Source organism: Rhineura floridana, chromosome 14 (genome assembly GCF_030035675.1).
Source record: "Rhineura floridana isolate rRhiFlo1 chromosome 14, rRhiFlo1.hap2, whole genome shotgun sequence".
Taxonomy (NCBI): Eukaryota; Metazoa; Chordata; class Lepidosauria; order Squamata; family Rhineuridae; genus Rhineura; species Rhineura floridana.
This window is the reverse complement of record NC_084493.1, coordinates 14,218,706-14,239,996: the sequence shown is the minus strand read 5'-3', so window position 1 is coordinate 14,239,996 and position 21,291 is coordinate 14,218,706. Positions and strand designations below refer to the sequence as shown.

Here is a 21,291-nt window from a genome sequence, read left to right as displayed (position 1 = left end):
CCCAGTAGTGTCTACTCTGACTGGTAGCTACCTGATCCTTTTAGCTGGAGATATCAGGGACTGAACCTGAGACCATCTGTGCACAAAACGTGTTCAAGCACTGTGATAGGTTTCCTTCCTATGAAGTCTAATTAGTAAGCCAGGCTGAACACTCTTTTTTTACATGTCATTTTACACAAATGGCTTTCCAGACGATTTCTTCACAGTGTGGAATGATCCTTGAGAGAGGAAGTTTAGCATCTAAGTCAGAAGCTTAGCACTTTTCTGTCCACACCTCGTGTTTTTCTTCTCAGTGTAATGTAAACCAGATTTAATTTTTTGCAGCTAGCTATTTTTATGGAAAATAAAAGTGTCTATCAAAAAGCCATCACAAAGAAGATCACTCTAACAGGGTTGCCACGGAACTTAACTTAAACAATTACTGTCTTCATCTCAAAAGCCTGTTTTCTATGTTTGTTTTTCTAAAAAAGAAGAAGTCAATGACTTATTAGAAAGGACAAGTGATTTAAACAGCAGATATTCTAAACCTTGCTGAGAAACAGATTAACCCTACTTGGAGAAGACCTCTTGAAATTGGGAAGAGATTTGGTTTCAAGCCTGAGCCCCTTTTGTGGTCGGAGCCCAAATATTTTCGGACAGAGTTCTGGCAGCCTCTCATAACTTTCTCAGCTAGAGTTAAAATTCCTTATATATGCAGCATTTTCCGAAGTTGACAAGGCAGTCCAACGCACGCTACACAGAGGCTACGGAACACAGAAAGAGCCTGCGCTAGTTTATGTTACTGCCTAAAATTAAAATGAGGCAGAAATCAACAGCTGCAAAGCAAACCATGCTTCCAGCAATAGTCATGATAAAGGTTGCAATCCTGCTATGGATTTTATATATTTACTCCCAGTGACTTTAACATAGCTGTGCAAGATCAGTCTTGGACCCCATTAATGAAGACATTCACTGAAACATTTGCAGAAAAATCTGGACTGGCTCCCGATCTATTTCTGAGTTCAGTTCAAAGAGCTGGTGTTGACCTCTAAAGCCTTTGTGGCTTGGGACTAGGAATGGGGGAGAAATATTATTAATTTTCCATTCAAAGGCAAATCTACCTAGTTTGCACTTTCCGAAACAATATGAAAACTGAAACACAAGCAGCCAAGTAATGTATACAAATGCACGTAGTAATGAAAACAGCATGCGAAAATGCATTATATTAAGGAAAATGGCTTTGCAAAAACGTCTATATTAGGCAAAACTGCATACAAAACTGTGTATGTTAGGAGAAATTTGCAGGAAAATGCTGATGAATTTTCATGAGAACTTCCTTCTAAAAAGACCAAAGATGTGCAGAACTGGATTTAAGATTGGAAATGTCAGAAACGGAGAGAAACCAAATTGACAGATTTGCCCGTCCTACATATTTAATTATTTATTTAATTATTTGATTTATATCCCGCCCTTCCTCCCAGCAGGAGCCCAGGGCGACATACGAGCCTCACGCCTTAAGGACGTCTTCTGAGGGCCTCCTCTGAGTCCACCTGCTATCAGAGGTATGGTGGGTGGGGACAAGGGATGCTTGAGGAATTTGAACTTTGTGAACTCTAATGTGCACTCTGCACTTCCTGAACTAACGTGCGTATCACAGTTCAGTTATCCACTGGCTTTCCCACCTCCCAAATCTTCTGATGCAGTTCTTGGCTGGCTGGTGGTCCATGTCCAGTTCCCATAAGAGGGGAGAGCAAGGGCCTTGAAGTAGGCCCATCAGCAGATAACACCCAGACAGCAGACTGAGCGGGCACACAGGTCATTCTCTCACAGTCTTCCCCAATATGGAGCCCATCTGCACTAAACATTTAAATCACTACTATACCACTTTAAACAGTCATGACTTACCCTCAAGAATTCTGGGAAGGGTAGTTTGTGAAGGGTGTGGAGAGTTGTTAGGAGGCTCCTATCCCACTCACACAGCTACAATTCCCAGAATGGTTTAACAGTAAACCTTTCTTCCCAGGGATCTCTGAAATGTATAGCTCTGTGAGGGAAACAAGGCTTTCCTAATGATTCTCAGCCCCTTTAACAAGCTACAGTTCCCAGGATTCTTTGGGGGAAGCCAAGACTGTTTAAAGCTATATAAACTATATGATACCGCTTTAAATATATAGCGCAGACGGGGTACACGGTGAAATGTATTTCTATTTAAATTACAGTAATCATTTCCAGATTTGCATATACACACATAAATTAACATATGCACATTTTATGCAAATCTATATCTCCTTTGGTCCTCCACTTTGGTATGCATTTACTTTTCTTTGGTGATGAGTTGTGGACACCTTATTTGTCCATATATTATTTGGCATAGAACAGTGCCCATTTCAAGCTTGTACAACTCTTAAGGTTTATCTGAATGTTCTTGTTTTCTTTGAAATAATAATTTCTACCTTGATTTTGTTATTACCCTTGATGGAGACCTTGAACAGACGGTGATGACTGTATTTTCAGCGGAAAACACTGGAGAAGAAATTATGTTTGGAATCCACATTTCCCTTTGAATGTGGCGTGTATTCAGCCATCTTTTCTTCCATACAGCCCCAGAACTAATTTACCAGACACATTTTCACCCCATCCCACCAAAGTGATGATTTGCTTTTCAGTATGCCTGTTCCACATAAGCAACGTTTAGCTTTGAAAGCACAAGGCTTGTTTAATCCTAACTGTGTGAGATATTGCTGTTTTGTCTGCATTTACTGCTGCCTACTGAGCTATGCCATCCCCGGCTGGGTTTTTTCATTTCTCCAGTGAGGTTTCCTACAGTAACGATGAAAACAAATGATGAAAGCAGAGAGATGCTGCAAGGAAGAGAAACCAAGAAAATGTATTTTTCTTCCATGTAAGAACAACTGGGCTGAGAGAGCAAGCCAGAAGAGCACCGGTGCTGGAGGTACAAGTCCCAGCAGAGAGAAAATTGCATTGCCGGAATTTGGAAGGTATCTAGATTGCTAATTAGAGACAAGGCTGGTTGTCCAACAGCAGTAACGGTGTGGTGCAGTAGTCAGAGTGCTGGACTAGGATGTGGGTTCAAATTCCCACTCAGTCATGAAGCTCACTGAATGATCTTCAGCCAGTCACTCTCTCTCAAGCCACATCCTTACTTTACATTTGAAGAACTCTTGTACCACTTTAACAGTCATGGCTTCCCTCAAAGAATCCTGGGAACTGTAGTTTGTGAAGGGTGATGAGAATTGTTAGGAGACTCCTATTTAGGGATGGAATCTCCTTTTTTACTTTTTGTTTTTAAGTGTGGCCTCCTGGTGGTAGTTAATGATCTGATTCCTTTTTCCTCCAATATATTTTCATTTTTCCATTCTCCAATTTTTTTTTTGCTTTGTAGATAATTATTGATATTATAATTGCTATTGCTCCACTGCTATTGATCTTTATTCTGAACTCTTTAATGATTGCCTGTTTACATTCCTTTTCAAGTGCACTACACAGCAGACAGATTAAGGCAGAAAATCAAATCAGTGTCTTCCCTCCTGCTGCTTACAATCAACACCTCATTCCCTTCTGCTGTTTTCTGTCTGCCAGTTACAATCAACACTGCACTGACATCAGTGAAATGGAATACACATTTGAAAAGCTCACATAGAAAGTAAATTGATACAAGTATCACTCACACTATCAATGATTTCAAAGTGAATTAAAAAAACACAAATAAAAAGAAGAATGAATCAGAAACCAGGCACAGAGAGTTGCTACTTCAAAATTCTCTCCACAAAGATAAGAGATCTAGAGAGACTATCAGAAATAATAATTAATCTGATGGCAAATCCAATTATTGCAGAAATGGAGCCAATCACTACTCCTATTCCAAGGTGGTTTAACAATCAATCCCTCTTCCCAGGAAACTCTAGAAGTTATAGCTCTATGAGGGGAATAGGAGTCCCCTAACAACTCTCAGCACTCTTCACAAACTACAGTTCCCAGGATTACTTGGGGGGGAGCCATGACTCTTTAAAGCAGCATGACAGTGCTTTAGATGAAGAGTACAGATGGGGCCTCAGTCTGACCTACTCACAGGGTTGTTGTGAGGATAATATGGGGAGAGGAAGAACTGTGCACACCTCCTTGAGCTCCTTTGAGGAAAGGTAGGATAGAAATGTAATAATAAATAAATAGCTGGTGGAAGGGGGGGCTGGAGATGCCCTCAGTGGTTCCTCCTCCTCATGGTTGTTGCAGCTGCCCATTCTCCTGTCCTCTTTCCTATGGGACCAATCTGCATGCCTAGAGGGAGAGACTTTTAAACAAGACATTCTGACAACGGGCCCGGAGGTCAAAAACTCAGCAAGGGCAGTGTTTCCTTAGGTAGTGGGCAACTGTACGTCCAATATTGAGATTTAATGGAACTGCCTTATCCCCACAGGTCTTGACAATGCAGTTCAGAATAATGAACAGAGCAGAGTGGAGGCAGGCATCCAATCGTCCTACTTTGAAGTGACATTAATTTGTATCCTTAAAGCCCTTCTCCACATGCCCCCTGCCAGGGAGGTGCAGAGGATAGCAACACAAGAAAGGGCCTTTTCACTGGTGGCTCCCCATTTGTGGAACGCTCTCCCCAGGGAAGCATGCCTGGCACCATCATGATCTGTTTTTAGGTGCCAGGCAAAAACATTTTTATTCATCCAGACCTTTGGACCTTAATTTTCTGCTTATCTTTTAGCAGAGTGGGGTTGAGCTGAATCTTCTCTTTTATACAGGTTATTGGCTGACCATTTTGGGTTGTTTTAATTCTTGTGTTTACACTTGTTCTTGATGTTTGTTTTGTAAGTCATTCACCTTTCTGGGAAAAAGTAACTAATATTAATAAAGCACAAAACATTTGCTAAAATGTGCCAAAGTTCCTAAAAATATCTGAGTCCCTAAAGATTTCTCCTTGAAGCTTGCTTGACTTTCATATGGCTGTTGTGTAAACATGTTGACTGGCATACCCATAGAGTGCAATCCAAGGCATGCTTACTCAGACATAAGTCCCACTGCACCCATTGGGACTTACTCCCATAGATAAGTGTGTATATAGTTGGAGCCCCGAAGCTCTACATGGAAAAAGATTTTCTACCTTATACAGTGCTGACATATAGCAAAAAAGCAGAGCCTGAATGCAGACAGAAACATGCATTTCCTCTAAAAATGTGCACTGCAGGGAGCCCATAAAAGGAACTGTGTTTAAGAACAAATTTCCTTTAACCTTAAAAGCTCATTAAATATTACACTCTCTACATTTTTGGCTTACTAATTATTCTTAAAGTATTGGCTTCCCCAGCCCCTGAAAAGATCCTAAAAGTCTGTAGGATTTTATAAAGTTTTTAATATTTTATTTATTTATGTATTACATTTCTACCCCGCCTTTCTTTTCATGATTGAAACCCAAGGCGCTTACATATGGTTCCCAGGCAGTCTCCCATCCAGGCACTGACCAGACCTGACCCTGCTCAGCTTCAGCTGGCCTCATGTGCCTTCAGACCAGAGCCTGGGACCAACTTTTCCACCCAGGAGCAACTTCAAGCCAAGTTAGAACATCAACTGAGAGCATATTATTTTGTACAAGCCTATCTTTTGGGAGCACTGTGATCCTTAATTGAACTTAATTTTAGAATTCTGACCTAATAGAGGTATGAGCTTCTTCCCATGGAAAGTTGTTAATACTAATATAATAAGTTCTAGTCAGGCAGTATACAGAACGGGCAAAAGAAAAACAAACAACTAACTTGTCTCTGTAGGAAAGAATCCTGGTGGATTGTGGTCTAAGAACCAGGAAGCCTAGAACTAAAATGTCGGAAATCTTCACAAGATATCGACATTTGAAAAATCTAGAAAATATCCCAGTGTAAAAATGCTTAGAGGAGTTATGTTCACAACTGGATATTAATGCATTTCTTCTTTCCTCACCAGTAGGTGGCGCACCATGCCCATTATAATATAACCATTGCAATTTTCACTCTTTAGCTCTTCAGTATTGCAGGGTTTGGATTTTTTTCCTTTAGTCCATCAGCAATTGTAAAAAAAAAGCACTACTTGATTTTTTTGTTTTTTACTTATATATGGACTAAAAAGCAATTGTAATGACTGATGTGTAGATGGGCAAAGAGATAAGAAGATGGAGTGAGTTCCTAATATTTACCTCGAATGACATGAAAGGATGTCTATTGGTTATTTTATTTCTTACAGCCACAGGTCATTTAAATTATGTTTATTATAATTAGCAGGAAAGACTTTATTGCTAGCTGCTAAGAAAAAACGCATTTCAATGCATGAATAGAAATATTTTTTCTTTTTAAAAAAACCTGATGAAAAGCCACTCAGGTGGAAAGTGTTATGGCATGCATGGTTTTTGTAACAAATTATTTACTTGATCAGGAGTGTGTTTCTGAGATGTAACATTGGGACTGAAGATGATCCCAGACAGTAAGGTGCACCCATTTGTTAATACTAAAGCATTCAGCTGAAAAAAAAATATATAGTGTAGGCTTAGCAGATTAACAGCAGGGGTTGCTGTTGTTAAAGTTCATCATTCCTCCCACGTCCAGTTCTGAAAACCGCAATAAAAGCTATGGGCAGAGGCCAGTAAACCAAACTTCTGCAGCTGGTGTATGGTAAAATACTCCTAACCACCACTTGGTAGAATGATATGAGGTGTGATCAGGCGTTGCCCTGAACAAGCATATGCTTAGAGTGTGGATTGGAGAAGAGGCATGCATGCAAGCCCTGTCCTCAACATCTTTGCATGCATCATGCCACCTGCCCTTAGTTCTCAAAGTTCCCCATGTTGAACAGGGAAGATCCAGAAGAGGCTTCGGTTACATCCATGCTCTTATACCACTCTAACTGTTGTGGCTTCCCCCAAGAATCAAGTGTAGTTTGTTAAGGGCCCAGAGAGCTGGTAGGAGACCCCTCGCAGGGCTACAATTCCCAGCACCTTTAACAAACTACAGTTCCCAGGATTCTTTGGGGGAAGCCATGACAGCTAAAGTGGTATGAGAGTGCTTTACATGGATGGTGTGGATGTGGCCTTCTATCACTCAAGCTCGCTTGAACATGAGTAGATTCCTCCATGCAATTTGCTTTATCAGAGTCTCTTGACTACATGGAGGGTTCTACTTGTGTTCAAGTTAACCTGAGTAGAAGCCCCTTGCAGACCTTTTTTGGGCAACACAGAGAAGGTTGGGAAGGGAGGGAGGCATGGTGGACACAAGGAGGACATTGGAGGTGGAGTGTGTATGCACACCCCTTCCTTGTCCACACTTGGAACATTCACCTGTTTAGGTGAATGTGTGAACATTCCTGTAGATTCCCAAGTGTGCGTCTGTGTTGGAATTGCTTTTTAATATGTTAAGTTAACCTTTTTTAAATTAGAAAGCTTTTTTAAAAAAGGTTTTTAAAGATGTTTTGTTTTAATGTATTTTAAAGTCTGTTTTTATGATGTTTTATAGCGTTTTTAGTGCTTTTGTTTGCCGCCCTGAGCTCCTGCAGGGAGGAAGGGCGGGATATAAATAAAACAATAAATAAATAAATAAGACAGCTCACTTTTTAAAATTTACAATAGACTCTGTGCTCCCTCATTGCTGCCACTACTGTGGCAACTTCAGCCATTATAAATTGAGAATGGGGTTGTCTGAAAGGGTCAAAGATGGCGGAATAAGGTACTGCCGTGCTTTTGACAGGATGCAAAAAGCTAGCTTGCTGAACATGAGATGTCTTCCCAACGATGGCCAACTCTGCTCCATGTAGATTTTACTGCGCTGTGGAATCCAGGGTTTACCTACAACACAGGCAGATCCTCACCATACATTTAAAGCACATGACTGCCCTCAAAGAATTCTGGGAACTGTGTTTTTCTCTTCACAGAGCTACAAGGTCCCAGCACCCTTAACAAACTACAGTTCCCGTGATTCATATAAACTAGTCTTAAGGATCCCATTCTCCTCCTCTGGTTTAATGGACCAGCTGCCACCCACTGGCCTATATGTCACTGACTTTTATTTCAAGTCAAAGGATGTGCTGCTGACGTTGAGTGTGCAACAGAGTTCCCGAAGCCTTCCTTCCAAAAGCAGCTCCTGACAAGCTGTTGTGATATTTTGGGAGTGTCTACTGACAAGAAATTGCAATTATGAAAACAAAATTTGCTCTGTTCTGGGAAACCTCAGATCTGGGGGCCAAATGCAGCCCTCTAGTTCTCTCTATTTGGCCCATGGGACTGTTTCCAGGCCACCCTCCACACCGCCCTTGCTCTACACCCTCCTGGAGTGCTTTTGCCTGGCTGGAATGTGTCCTCGTACTGTGAAAATGCCTCTCTATTGCCAAAGCCCCAACCTGGTTGCTCTTAAGATCATATAAATCTTTCTATCGTATCGCCTCTCTCTTGCTTGGATGGAAGATGAAGAGAGATGTGGTGTGTGTGTTGAATCCTCTGATTGTGTGTGTGTGTGTGGGGGGGGTACTTGAATAGTTACCTGCAGGGTTTATTCCAATGTGCAGCTAGACACATTTTGTGCAGTGACAAAACTGTGTGCAGTGTGAAGCAAGATTTTGTGCAAATGAGCATATGGGATTTAATAAGGAGCTAGTTTCTAAAAGAGAAATAGATGAGAAAAGAGAAAAAGAAATAGAAAATGAAGATAAATACTGGTTCTTTTCAAATCCTTCATAACCTCTTGTTGTTATGTGCCTTCAAGTCGATTACAACTTATGGCAACCCGATGAATCAGTGACCTCCAAGAGCATCTGTCATGAACCACCCTGTTCAGATCTTGTAAGTTCAGGTCTGTGGCTTCCTTTATGGAATCAATCCATCTCTTCTTTGGCCTTCCTCTTTTTCTACTCCCTTCTGTTTTTCCTAGCATTATTGTCTTTTCTAGTGGATCATGTCTTCTCATGATGTGTCCAAAGTATGAGAACCTCAGTTTCATCATTTTAGCTTATAGTGACAGTTCTGGTTTAATTTGTTCTAACACCCAATTATTTGTCTTTTTCGCAGTCCATGGTATGCGCAAAGCTCTCCTTCAACACCACATTTCAAATGAACTGATTTTTCTGTTATCCACTTTTTTCACTGTCCAACTTTCACATCCATACATAGAGGTCGGGAATACGGAATACCATGGTCTGAATGATCCTGACTTTAGTGTTCAGTGATACATCTTTGCATTTGAAGTCCTGCCCTCCCCAGTCCTAGCCCTCCTCTGATATCTTGACTATTGTCTCCATTTGGGTTAAGGACCTTACATTTATAATATATTATGGGATAAATTACATGACTAGGTTTGGGGTGGGCAGTGTGTTGGCTGCTGGTGCAGTAGGAAAATACAGCTTAAAATAAAGCCTCGTAGCCTGCTGTACAAAAGCAAGTGTCACATCCATAACTCCACCACCGTTTGCCTCTTGCTCTGACCACCACTGACATGCAGGCCCCAGAAGGTTGCCCAGAAGGGAATGTGGTCCTCAGGCTGAAAAGAGTTCCCCAGCCCTGCTGCAAAAACTATGCTAACAAAAAATAAGCCATGGGATCACACTTTCTATGAAACACATCATATATACAAAAGCCAATTTTTATTTAAATTATCTCTTTGTCACACTTGGTCATGACCAAGAAGCAGAACTCAGGGTGCATCTGAAGGAGTAGCTTGCTGATATGGGTAGATTCCCATTGAGTTCTATGGGTCCAAGTCAATAACCTATACAAAGATTAAGTGTGAATTAAATACGACTTTGCATATTTTGCTCCTTCTCAAAAAACTATAAATCAAATACAACTTCTTTTTTCAAGGCATTTGTTTTTTATATATTATGTATATCCTCTTCCTCTGTGAGGCTTCTAGTGATCTCCCATCCTGAAAGCGGTTGACCAGTTCTACACCAGCTTCGTTTCATTATTGTGACAGCATTTAATGACTATTTTACTTTCTTCTATTACTATTTGTCATTTTTTAAAAATCTCAAAACACTTGTTTTTAAATTTTTGTTTAACCTACAAACAATAATCCTCCCAACCCCAACCTACTCCAAAAATGAGGCAATGCACACTCCGTTTTTGTCTATTATGCTGGCTGGTTTCCTTTGTCTTTCCCTCTTGCTTTTAAAATCTGCAAACTCTTCAGGTTTTATCATTAAGAGACAGCCTAGTTTGCCAGAAGTAAAGTTCATTGAGCTCCCTGCTTGCTTCACTTGCATTCTGCTTGACTATTATCTCCCCCTCTTCACCATGCATATGGAGGCTGGATGAAATATCTTACTTACATTCCGCTCAGTGTAATCCCCACACTCATCAGTCGTGTTCCTTGCAAGTAGCTGTGCACAGCCTCATCTACGGTTACTCATCCACAGAATCCTCCAACCTCACATGTACAACCCAATCACTTTTCCAGGTTTTGGCTATTTTAGAAAGACCAATACCAAAACAGACCTTCCCCTTAAAAGCCCATAATTTCCATGCCAACACCACTAGGATTGAGCAAATCTGTCAATTTCAGTTTCTCTCACTTTTTTCATTTATCCAGTCTTGGGGTGGCGTGGGGGGAAGTCATGACTGTTTAAAGTGGTATAGTAGCGCTTTAAATGTTCAGTGCAGATGGGCTCCATATCGGGGAAGACTATAACATGATGACCTGTGTGCCCGCTCAGTCTGCTGTCTAGGTGCTATCTGTTAATGGGCTACTTCGAGGCTGTTGCTGTCCCTCCTTTCTTATGGAAACTGGACTTGGACCACCAGCCAGCCAAGAACTGGATCAGATTTGGGAAGTGGGAAAGCCAGTGGATAACTGAATTGTGATACGCACGTTAGTTCAGGAAGTGCAGAGCAGGTCTGTTCACAGTAGAGTTCACAGAGTTCAAATTCCTCAAGCATCCCTTGTCCCCACCCACCATACCTCTGATTGCAGAGGAAGCCCTCAGAAGACATCCTTAAGGCATAAGGAGGCTCATATGTAGGACAGGCAAATCTGTCAATTTGGTTTCTCTCCGTTTCTGACATTTCCAATCTTAAATCCAGTTCTGCACATTTCTACATCAGTTCTTGGTCTTTTTAAACAAGTTCTCATAAAAATGCATCAGCGTTTTCCTGCAAATTTCTCTTAGCATACACAGTTTTGTATGCAATTTTGCCTAATATTGATATTTTTGCAAAGCACTTTCCCCCTAATATAATGCATTTTTGTACATTACTTTCACTAATACATGCATATTTATGCATGTTAGCCTAGTATATGCATTTTTGTACACATTACAAAATTCAGAGACGTGTGAATTTAAGGCTGCGTTTCAGTTCACGGATCAAACGCAAATTTCATAGATTTGCCTTTAAATGCAAACCGAACTGAACTTCTCCTTCATTCCAAACTTGGACCCACCCATCCCTGTGCGTTCTGTTGCTTTTACTGGTAACGAAGTTTCCCTTTTCTTTAAAATGCTATGCAAGACTTAAGACGAACTTTTCAGCCCAGCGCCATGTGGAGAGAAAGAAGGTAGTGGTGGCTTTGGCCTGTGTTTTTGCTGCTTACCCTTCACTGGGCATTCCAGGGTAATGTTTGCTCCTGTCCTCGCCAGGATTGTACCTCCAACAACTGTGGAAAGGTTCCGAAGCTCCGAAGCTGTGATGTTTGTTACAGAGGACAGTATGGTGGGAGCCTCTGCAAAAGACAGAAGAGGGGGAGAGGAGGGGGAAGAAGCAACAATTAACTAGTCTGGCAGTTCGGACTCTCTGTCACACTCAGGTGTGACCAAGTAAGAGAACCTGAGGGAGGGGCTATGCAGATGAAGGGGCAGGGCTAAACGGGTGGGAGCTGCCCACGTCCTACTTTGCTTGTCATCATTGCAACCAGTTCTTCCCTATCTCATACCTGGTTGCTCCTGCCAGTTTCTTCTCTCACCTATGACAAAAGAAAGTCCTTCTTCCCACCGTGCATAGTTAAGCTATGGAGTTTGCTCCCACAAGTGACAGGGAAGTCCACTAGCTTTGATAAAGACGATGAGACAAATTCATGGAGGACAAAGCTATCAATGGCAGTCATGATGGCCATGTTCTGCCTCCACTAATGGAGGCAATATGTCTCCAAACACCAGTTGCTGGAAACCACAGGAGGGGAGAGTGCTGGTGGGGCATCTGGTTGGCCACTGTGAGATCAGGATGCTGGACTAGATGGGACACTGGGCTGATCCAGCAACTCTCTTCTTATGTTCCTATTCCAGTGAACTCCAGTTACTTTTTCTGGCTCCTCATACTCACTCACATCATTGCAAGAGGCTGGGGTTAGCCATTGCAATGGACTTGGGATAGCCAATGTGGGGCCCTCCAGATACTGATGGACTCCAAATCCCATCAGCTGTAGCCATCATGGACAACGGTTAGGATTGATGGGAACTGCAGCCCAGAAATATCTGGAAAGTACCAGCTTTGCTACTTCTGCTTTTGCATAACCTAGGACATCCGTATCATATAATTCATACTGAGCCAGCAAGGTGCAGTGGTTAGTGTTGGACAAGGGCCTGGGAGGCCATGAGTCAAGTTAAAATTCCCACTCAGCCATGAAGCTTGCTGGAGGACCATGGGCCAGTCACAGTCTCTTAGCATAACCTACCTCAGAGGGTTGTGCAAGGATGAAAACCATGGATGCCACCTTGAGCTCTTTGGAGGAAAGGTGTGTGTGTGTACTGCCTTCAAGTCGATTCCCACTTATGGCAACCCTATGAATAGGGTTTTCATGAGGCTGAGAGGCAGTGACTGGCCCAAGGTCACCCAGTGAGCTTCATGGCTGTGTGAGGATTCGAACCCTGGTCTCCCAGGTCATAGTCCAACACCTTAACCACTACGCCACACTGGCTCTCACTGGGACACAGTGTAGTAATACATAAATGAATATCCACACATATGCCAGAACATCACTGGTCATCCCGAGTTGGCGAGCCTCATCTGACAACAAGACCTCAAGCCTTTATTGTAATCAGCCCAGTCCTGTGGAATGCTCTGCCAATAGATTCAGCAGGCACCTTCTGTTCTAAACTGTTCTGTTTTAAATGCCTGCTGAAAACTTTCCTACGTCACCAAGCTTATGCAGACAACTGAGACAATATCTTTCCGCAATAGTTAGTTAATTGATCTCCGATTTTAAATGTTCATACGTTTTTATTCTATGTTTATTATATATGTTGTATATCACTTTGTTTTTGTTTTTTAAAATGAACAGTGGCATGTAAGTAGTTTTATAAATAAATAAATGTGAGGTCCACTTTGTGAGGTCTACCTGAAAAGTAATATATAAACGCTTTAAACAAAGAAAAAATATCCATTGTAATACTTCTGATGCTAAAATAAAGGAAGCTACCTTTTCCGAAACAGAGAGATACCCGCTGAGCTTGCTAGTAAAAGCTCATTTTTCTCAAGGCTGAGAGAGAGACAGACAGACAGCAAGCACCAAATATGAAGCTCCCACATACTGTGGTGGCTACATATGCGGATCTATCACCACTGCAAATACAGTTGTCTTCCTTTGCGGAGAATCACCCCAGGAACTTGTGCAGCTGTTACAGAAAGCCTTCACTGATCCAGGATGCAATCCTAAACTTTGGTGTACAATTAGGAATGCTATAAGTGTTCCAGGGAAAGAGAGATGCTTTTCTCTCCCAGGAAAAGGCAGGTATTTTTTGTTGGGACATCCTGACATTCATTGTACGTAGCCACAGAGGTGCTGAATTAGCTTGGGCTGAAACTAGGGATGTGTGTGCTTAATCATCATCATCATCATCATCATCATCATACATCAACTGCACCAAGGTAAACCAAATTTTAACAGGCCTTGTCCACACATTTTTGGGACCCTGTGATCATGGCTAATTTGACTGAGTATGTCAGGTTGCATGATGGAAAGCAATGTTTAAAGACATTGTGGGAAGGGGGTAAATCGGCTCTTTATATCATATAAGTATATGCCCACTATAATTTGGATATTAATTCTTGCAGTATTTTTTCAATGTTAGAATGTTCATCCTTTTTCACTATACTGCCATTCTGGTACTAACGTATCTTTTAGCACAAAATAAAACTAACCAAACCATGCCACTTGGGAAGGGAAACAAAGAAATAGGACAATAACATCATTAAATTAAATTAAATACTACCTGCATAAAATAGTGTGGAAACTTCTGTGTCAGAACCAAAGGTGTTCTCCACCATGCAGCGATACACACCCATTTCTTTCCTGGTGGGGTTCAAAATTTGGATTTTCCCACTGGCTTCCAAAACCACTCTGCACAATGTTTACAGAATAGACAAGATATAACTATACAGAAGCAAAATTCATTCTGTTACTGGCCTGCTTTGCATGCCACACCAAACCAAACTCCCTGGTTGTTTTGCTGGTGCGCCACTCTGCATCAAGCCACAGTTCGGCTTAGCGTATTGTCCAAACCTGGATTCATGGTTTAGTTTTATTTATTTATTTATTTATTTATTTATTGAATTTCTTAGTCGCCCATCTGGCTGGCTATCCAGCCACTCTGGGCGACGTACAAAATAGTCATACAGATATAAAAGACATTAAATATGTGAAAACAATGATGATAAAAATCTAGCCCACCCCAAAAGCCTGCCTGAAGTTCTTTCCAGACTAACCACAGTTTATCCTCTGGTTCACAGCTCGTGGTTCACAGCTCATGGTTCACAGCTCATGGTTCATCCATGTTTGTCATCATGTCTCTGAATATTATTCACTCGAGAACAACAGCAGGACAGGGCTATTGCCCTCAGTTTCTGCTTGTGGGTTCCCATATGCATCTGGTTGGCTACTGTGGGAAACAGGATGCTAGACTAGAGAGGCCTTTGGTCTGATCCAGCAGGACTCTTGTTATGTGTTTTTTTAAAAACAAACACGTATCAAGCCAATTTCACAGATTCAAGCTCAGGGCAACCACCTGTCTTCCCACCTGTATGTATTCTGTTCACCTACAGTTCATCTACAATTTTCCCAGGCCTCTCTTTTCTAACTCTACATTGGCCAGAAAGTGCTATGGAAAGTTTTTGTCAGTCATATTCTATCAACCAAATTTCTACTTCTGCATGAAGATCATACTGTGTTCCTCTGTCAACTTGCTCTGTTCACACAGTGCAAACTATAGAATTGGTTTCCACAGGAGGCAGTGATGGCCACCAACTTGGATGGCTTTAAAAGAGGACTATACAAAAACACGGAGGATAAGGCTATCAATGGCTACCAGTCGTGATAGCTTTGCTCTGCCTCCACGGTCAGAGGCAGGATGCTTCTGAATTCTAGTTCCTGGAAACTGCAAGAAGGGAGAGCGCTCTTGTGCTCAAGCCCTACTCATGGGCTTTCTACAGGCATCTGGTTGGCCACTGTGAAAACAGGATGCTGGACTAGATGAGCCATTGGCCTGATCCAGCAGGCTCTTCTTAGGTTCTTCAACAATAAGTTAAATAAATAATACAATCTTTAGTTGTATACCATTAACACAGTGGGGTTCAAGGTGGACCCTAATTCTGAAACCTTTGATAGCACTTGCTCAGAAGACTTTGATGCCCAAGATTAAAATGCTAATGCTGTTGAGTAAGCGGGAGGGATTTTCACAGATGCTTACTTTCTTTTAACCAAAATATTTGACAGTGATATGACATGAATCATTGAGAAAGATGCAAAAGCATGGAAAGATCTAACTTTACTTACTTCTCAGAAGATTTTAACTCCATTCCATCTTTTGTCCAAGTATACTTAGGGTTGCTGACGCCAAGAGTTTCACAAAGCAAATTTATAAGGTGGGTATCCTTTGTTAAAAAAACAGTACTCCCGATATGTACAGTTACCGTTTTGTTTGAAACAACCTTTGACCCTTCTTTGTGCCTTACAATAACCGGGCCCTTTTGGCTTAGAGTCCCCACATTGCCTTGGGGTTTTGTGCTAAGATTATCAGACACATCTGGAGATTTGCCAGGTTTCCTGGAAGGCAGCTTTATGTCTTGTGGCTCCTTCCGCATTTCAGAAGCAGGCTGCGGGGGCTTGGACAACTCAGCAATCAGCTGGTAGACAAGCTGGGAAGCCAAGTCATCGTTGACTTCTCCAGCCTCAGCAAGTTGAGTCAGATTCTTTATCAGCTCCTCAAAATGTACTATGTCCATACTATAGGCACCGGGGAGAACCACTGCCCCTAGTCGCTTATTTTTGAATTCATGAGAGCCATATACTTCTGCTGAATGTCTCGTGTGAGTTTCCAGATGTCGCAGGAAAGGCTGGTCGTTAACTTGCCTATCGCCCAGATATTGTTCACTCTTCTGGCTCCACAGTTGCCACATCTGGCTCATTTTATGCCACTTTGCTCCAAAGCTGTTGGCCTCATTGTGTTCTGTGCTGCCGCTCTCTCCCCTGTGTCTTCTAAAACTGGGTGGCTCTATGAGCTTGTTATCTGTGCCAATGAGCTTAAGAACAAATGTCTCCTGTGCTGAGCCTGCGATACACTTGTACACTCCAATATCTGAAGCCTCAAGACAGTTGACCTTGAGCGATCCCGATTTTGTGACACCAAGCCGTTTAGAGAGCTGGAGACGCTGCCCATCTTTCTCCCATTGGATAAGTGACTTTTGGAACCTCCGAACTGGGCACTTAATAACAACAGATGTTTTGGGAAGCAGGTAAGCTCGGCTCCCAATAGTAAAATTAATTCGTTTCTCTTGCCTTGTCTGTATGTAGACTCTGTGGATACTGAGAATCTGTGGCCCGGGGGAAGCGTACTTTCCAAAAGGTTTAGGTTTCATCTCTGAAATGACAAAGTCATAGCAGGGGAAAAAAACACAGTTGATCACTGTTTCTTTTTCTAGTTTCATTTTTTAAAAATTGCTGGAAACATAATTTACCCAGAACTGCTTCAGATCATTATTTGTCTCAACAGAGTGTTGAATTTGGAAGACTAACATCCTAATGCCAAACATGCTTTCTTGGAACTAAGTCTCACTAATTTCCATGGGATTTACTTCCAAGTGAGGATTGCATCATAATATCAGCCCACATCTGGACTATCAGAATGTCTTCTTAGTATATCTGTCTGGGATTGGGTAAAAATGGTAACACCGAAGGCCAGCTAGAGCCCTTCTCTTTCTACATGCAGGGAGTTTTTTTAAAAACAACAACATGGGAGTATATCCAGACACACAACCCTTCACCTGCATTTGGAAGTCAGAATTTCTCCCCCCTCCTATTTTAGAAATCTATCAGTGTGTTTGTGACACCAGCAATTATTAAACCAATTTTTGCTTTCCTCTCACACCTATTTGCATGTCCAGCAACCAACACAACTCAGAAAAAAGTCTGCCGAGCTTAACAGACTTGGAAATAGAGGGCCAAGAATGAGTGTGGCATGAAAAGCTCAGCAACAACAACACAGTTACTGGCCAGAAATAGAAGTGGGGACAATTCAGGTTGTGGAGAATTAAAACTATCTGGGAAAGGAAACTAGGGTTCACTTTCACACATTGACTTAACTACTGTACATTTTTATGGACACATTTCCACATGTATCCCCACCCTTTAGTGGGAATCTCATTAGTGAATTGATTATTAGTGAACTGATAAACAACTTAGGACCAGGGTACCTTAGGGACCACCGGAACCCTTATATCCCAGCTTGATCAATGAGATCATCTGCTGAAATATCATTGGTCATCCCTTGAGTTGGCGAGACTTCATCTGACGACAAGAAATTGAGCCTTTAGTGTCATCAGCCCTGTCCTGTGGAATGCTCCGTCAACAGAGATTCAGCAGGCACCTTCTGTTCTGATTTTTAAATGCCTGCTGAAAACTTTCCTGTTTTACCAGGCTTATGCAGGCAACTGGGATAGTATCTTTCTGCAGTAGTTAGTTGATTGATTTCAGATTTTAAATTTATATATGGTTTTGTTCTGTGTCTGTAGATGTTGTAAATCACTTTTTTAAAAATGAAAAGAGGTATATAGATATTTGAATAAATAAATAAATGTAAGTCGATTTGTGAGGTCTGGCTGAAAAGTGGCATATAAATGCCTTAAATAAATAAATCTTGGCTAACAAGTTATGGCCAATAAGGACACCAGAGTTGATTTAAGAGTTGCGTATTTATCAAGCTCGGGTCAGCTGTGCCATTTGTGCACAAGAAATAAATTGCCTAAGGTTCTGAGTTCATTGAAAGTAGTGTGCTTTATTATAACAACGGTGCATCTCAAAAATATTTGTTTTAATGGAAATGCTCCAGTTGTCCCCATTTTCATTTTCAAAAGTCTAGAATGCATGCAGAGCAAGTGTGACTTAAAAATTTAAATATCTTTGAGCTGTTCTGTGTTTACGCTAAACTATTCCAACAAAGAATAGATGCAATAGTTATGAGTATGTGCAAAAGCACGTAAAAGGCAAGACTTCTCCGTCATTCTCTCTCCCCTCCTCCCCGGCTGCTTATTTTAAAGAATGTCTGTCCTGGATTACTTCTCTCATTGATAAAGCAGGACTTGAGACCGTGTCAGTCTGTTGGTCTGCTGCATTTGCACAGGTGGCATGTTTGAGAGAGAAAAACTATTGCATTTTGGGGAGCTGAAAGACAGTTATTACATGTACATTTTGGATCACCAGCTGCATTGCAACTTGCCAGAAAAGAATAACTTCTTAAGATTGTTGGCTTCACTTTGTGCCTTGGTGACACTGCAGGTGTTCCTGGCAGTGGCTTGGTGCAGGGATAGGTTCAGCAGGGACTCCAAGGTTGTGAAACTCCTTTAGGGACATAGGAGTGGCCTTACATCTAGTCCAGGATCGCAGCAGCTCTCTGGGGTCTCAAGCAGCCATCTCCAACTACCTGATCAATTTTTAATTAAAAATAACAACAACCTGGAGCCAGAGCAGCAACTGTGCTCTGAACAGAGATGGGCAAATACGTCCGTTTCGGTTCATCTCAGTTTCTCAGTTTTCCGGTCTTAAGTTCGGTTCTCCACATTTCCACATCCGGTTGCAATTTATTAGTTTCTTTTTTAAAAAAGGCCTCATGAAAATTCATCAGCATTTCAGCGCAAATTTATCCCAATATACATATGTTTGTATGCAGTTTTGCCTAATATACATATCTGTATAAAGCACTATTCCCTAATATAATGTGTTTTTGTATGCTACTTTTACTAATATATGCGTTTTTATGCATACTCTACCCTAGTCTATGCATTTTTGTACACATTTCTTGGCTGGAGAACCGCTTTGCAAAATTCAGAGAAGTGTGAATTTTGAAGGATGGTCGTGTTTCAGTCCACATCTTGTTTCGGAAAGTGCAAATTAGGCAAGCGTGAACTGAATCAATTTCTCCACCATCCCGGGCAGCTAGAAGCCACTGTTTTAACTTCCCACAATGCCCCCAGAATAGCTGTGATGTCAGACTATTGGTCCTTCTAGCTCAGTATTGTCCACTGGCAGTGGTTCTCCAGGGTTTCAGACATGGTCTTTCTCACCCCTACCTGGAGATGTCAGGAGGTGAACCTGGGACCTTCTTCATTCAAAGCACATGCTCTTCCACCAAGCTACGTTCCATCCCTTCCTCCCTGGAGGTTCCTACAGCCCTTAGGCTACAGGAATTCTTTTATTCCGCCGGGCTTTGGGTCTTGATTGATTGGTTGTACTGGCTCTCTATGGTTTTCGCTTGTTCATATTCTATTTTATTGTTTTAGCACTGACTTTTTACCTGTTTTTTTTTTTAAACTTTGCAAGTGACTCTGAAAGCCTGTGGTCAGAAAAAAACCACCCTCATATAACTAAAAACATAAATCACAGGGGTTTTGCCGAAGAATGAAAGAATGTACCACGGTGGCATACAGCAATGATATAATTGGTCAGATCCTGGGCCAAACAAATCAGTTACTCTGCTGACTTAACAGGGCTTATAACTCAGGTCCTGTCTGACTCCACAAGTAACTGAAGTGGTTTTTAAGGACATTAATTTCAATGGCATTTAAAAAAAAAAAAAAGAATTACCCCACCCTTTGGCCAAAAACCTGAAACCGTGATCTGCCCTTTATACTCACAACAATCCTATGTTAGGCTGAGGAACAGTGAATGGCCCAAAGTCCCCTAATATCCTTTCTGGATGAGCAGGGATTTGATCATGAGTTGGCTCAGTCTAACAGCTGGTATAGCACAGTGGGGAGGAGAGCCTGGCTGGGAATCCAGAGTCTGTGAGTTCAAATCCCCACTCGTGTCTCCTGGGTGTCAAGGGACAGCTAAAGATCACCCCCACAGGGAGTGGCTCAGGGATTACGTGCCCTGCCACCTGTGCAGCCGTGGGCAAGCTGCATAGTCCCAAGGAGCCCAGTTGCCCCCCATCTGGCAGTTGCGGACAAGGAAGGGGCGGGCTTGTACAGCTGTGGCAAGCTGAGCAGGCCCTAGCCAGCTGGGGAGGACTAGCCTCAGAGGGAGACAATGGTCAACCCGTTCTGAATACCACTTACCATGAAAACCCTATTCATGGGGTGGCCATAAGTCGGGATCGACTTGAAGGCAGTCCATTTCAGCTCAGTCTAAGTCCATTGTGTTACACTGCACTAACAGAGCTACATGCATAAGGCAGCTTCCTTTGTACCTAAGGCAGATCATTGGTTGATGCAGGTCATTACTGTCAATGCTGCGGCACTAGAAACATTGGGCCACATCCGGCATTCTCTGTCCACTAGCATAAGGGATCGTGCGCTAGCAGATGGGTGACTTTTCATGCAGTGCAAAAGAGGAATCCAACACAGCACTTGCACTAGCAAAAGCTCATCACACAACAGATTGTTCTATCTGTTGTGCAACAAAGTCACCATCAACCTGCTTAGGCATTCTCCTTATGCAATAATTTTCTGCTGGCACAAAACATTTTGCCAGCAGAACAAATATACCTCTAAGTGATTTCAACTTAGCGCTACGTTGGATAACAACCGAATTTATTACCTGCTGTATTGCTTTTGATTTCTTGATCATTTTGAATTGTTTTAATTGACTGTTTTATGATGTTTGTGCTTTTAAGACTGTTGGTAGCCATTGAGCTCTGATAGGAGGAAGGCGAGGGTACAAGACCCAGGAATGAATGAATGAACAAATCTTCCATATAGTCTCCTTATCTTTCTTACAGATACCATTCAAAGTCAAATTTCAGAGCCAAGCAACATAATCATATAGTGAGTCATACAGTATAGCTCTAATGGGACTGAGGTATAGCTCTGGTTCCTGGCTTTAGGTGGGGCATTGAATATTTGCATATCTCTCCATACGA

At 41.9% G+C, this 21,291-nt stretch overlaps 1 protein-coding gene across 6 annotated transcripts in view; it reads right to left on the bottom strand.

Moving 5' to 3' along the window:
• ADAMTSL3 (ADAMTS like 3) overlaps positions 1-21,291 on the bottom strand; it is a 300,162-nt gene that overhangs the window by 26,143 nt on the left and 252,728 nt on the right. For all 6 annotated transcript variants that reach the window (XM_061594994.1, XM_061594995.1, XM_061594997.1 and 3 more), the window contains 3 exons: positions 15,714-16,797; positions 14,155-14,282; positions 11,541-11,669 (listed from right to left, as the gene is read on the bottom strand). In XM_061594994.1, the coding sequence (XP_061450978.1) occupies positions 11,541-11,669; positions 14,155-14,282; positions 15,714-16,797 (1,341 nt within the window). The remainder of the gene's footprint in view (positions 1-11,540; positions 11,670-14,154; positions 14,283-15,713; positions 16,798-21,291) is intronic.